At 43.1% G+C, this 2003-nt stretch overlaps 1 protein-coding gene across 1 annotated transcript in view; it reads left to right on the top strand.

Annotated features, from left to right (window-relative positions):
* LOC108762294 (uncharacterized) overlaps positions 1–1691 on the top strand; it is a 6008-nt gene extending 4317 nt beyond the window's left edge. The window contains exon 5 of the mRNA XM_018509228.1: positions 1623–1691. Coding sequence (XP_018364730.1) covers positions 1623–1691 — 69 coding nt within the window. The remainder of the gene's footprint in view (positions 1–1622) is intronic.
* Positions 1692–2003: the final 312 nt, after the last annotated feature.

The following is a 2003-nucleotide window of genomic DNA, read 5'->3' as shown; positions in this document are numbered from 1 at the left end:
GGGAGCAATTCTGGCGTGCCTGGTCGCATGATTATTTGTTGTCGCTTCAGACGAGAACCAAGTAGCGAGACGCCGCGCCAAATTTAGAAGTCGGTGATCTCGTCATTGTAAAGAACTCTTTGCTCCTTCCGAGCAAATGGGAACTCGCGAGAATCCAGCAGGTTCATCCCGGGTCCGATGGACTCGTCCGGGTGGTTACGATACGCACTGCGCGTTCTCTACTGAAGCGACCTATAACGCAACAGTACAAGTTGCCTATAAATTGTAAAGCGTCGGCGTCAGAAAGCGACTGATCGCCCTTTCTCCTTCTTGTTCGTTTTCTTTTGTTTTGTTTTGCGCCGATCCTTGTCAGCATCGCGCGCTTAGTTTGTACGTATCACGTATAAAACGTTCAATATATCAAGTTTGATTATATACATACTTTCTAAAACGTTAACGACTGTACTCATTGAAATTCCAGTTTAATTCTGTTCGTTATATTACTTTAGGCTTTTGTCGCGTCGGCTATCTTATTCGCGGAACAAGCGAAACCGACCGATGGATTGTATTTTGCCCCTACTTCTAGAGCGAGTTAAGACGTGTTGTACATTTAGCGTTAATTACTTTATTGTGTTTTCGTCCCTACCTATAAGGTCATTTGAGGTTCTTTATTCGGCTAGCGTCAATCACTGTCGCCCTTTGCGTTCCTTAGCTCGCGCTGCGACTAAGAGAGAGTATCTTCGATCTCGCCACGTTTTTTGCTGTATTTCGTATCCGGCGTATACGAGGCGGTCGGTATGTTCGGAATTAGAGCGTTAATTCGTGCGGTCGTCGAGATCGCTCGAGAAACTTCTTCGCTTCGAATCTTTGTTGATTCGACTTTCGAGCAATGTCGACGTCGAGAGCGAGTGTTTGTGTGCCGATGACGACGAGAGTCTTTCGACACAGAAAAAAGGCCCTCGTCGTACTTGGTGTGTTACCCCCGTGATTCGTCGCTCGTTGCTGGGCCGATGTTATCGACGAATCGCGTTATCGCTTCCAAAATCAAAGCCGCGAGCCGTTCGAGTTTGCGCGACGAAAGTCAGTACGAATCTTGAGAGCGACGGGTCGAAAGGGCTCCGTCGAAGCGTCCGAGCGAACCCGGCGCAAAAATAAATCGTCTTAATTGTCGTAACGGGGGAACCAGATCGAAGACTCCCGCCACCGGCAACAATGAGCATTTGACAAAATGGGCTCCAAAACTGACATAGTAAGCAATAATACCAACATTCCTATTTTATAAATAAAGATATATCCTATTCTGTAAAGAAAATTAATTTATGAAACTATAAACATTTAAAATGACATAATATTATCAATAATACAGTCACTATTATTTTAATTACGCAATTTGCAAAAGAACATCGTGAAAATTCTCTTCCAGGATTCATAGAATTGGTTTTTAGTTGGTTTGGTATAGAAATAAGCCACAAATATATGAATTATGAGTTTGTACTTCTTTAATTAGCTAAACAGATCATGATTTTATTAGAATTAATAAAGTGCAATAGTTAGTTTCTGAGAAATAAAGGGGTGTCACTTTAGGAGACCTATGTCAGTATCGGCGACTTTCCTCTATAATATTATATTCCCTAATAACACAGGGACATTCTATGGACATCCCGTGGACGTCCTGCCGGCTAAACGGACATCCACAGGATGTCCTATTGTAGTCCAAGGACGTCCTATGGACTATGACATGAGCGTCTCATTATGTCCTACATACATCCGCTGGACGTCCATTGTAGTATTATCGGGGATTAATTTAGGATATGTTCAGGACTATTTTAGGACTTTCAGGATGATTTCAGAACTATTTCAGAATATATTAAAAGTAAAACGAAATGACCACATCCACTCACAGAAACTGTAATGTCCGGCGCGCTATACTATAGCACTCCGGCCGTCTACCACGGCTACGCGAACGCGAGCGCACAGTATAGCAAATGATATAATACGTGCCGCGAGAACCTATAGCATATGCT

The sequence above is a fragment of the Trachymyrmex cornetzi genome, unplaced genomic scaffold (genome assembly GCF_001594075.2).
Source record: "Trachymyrmex cornetzi isolate Tcor2-1 unplaced genomic scaffold, Tcor1.1 scaffold2919, whole genome shotgun sequence".
NCBI classification, from domain to species: Eukaryota; Metazoa; Arthropoda; class Insecta; order Hymenoptera; family Formicidae; genus Trachymyrmex; species Trachymyrmex cornetzi.
This window is presented reverse-complemented; position numbering and strand designations above follow the sequence as displayed.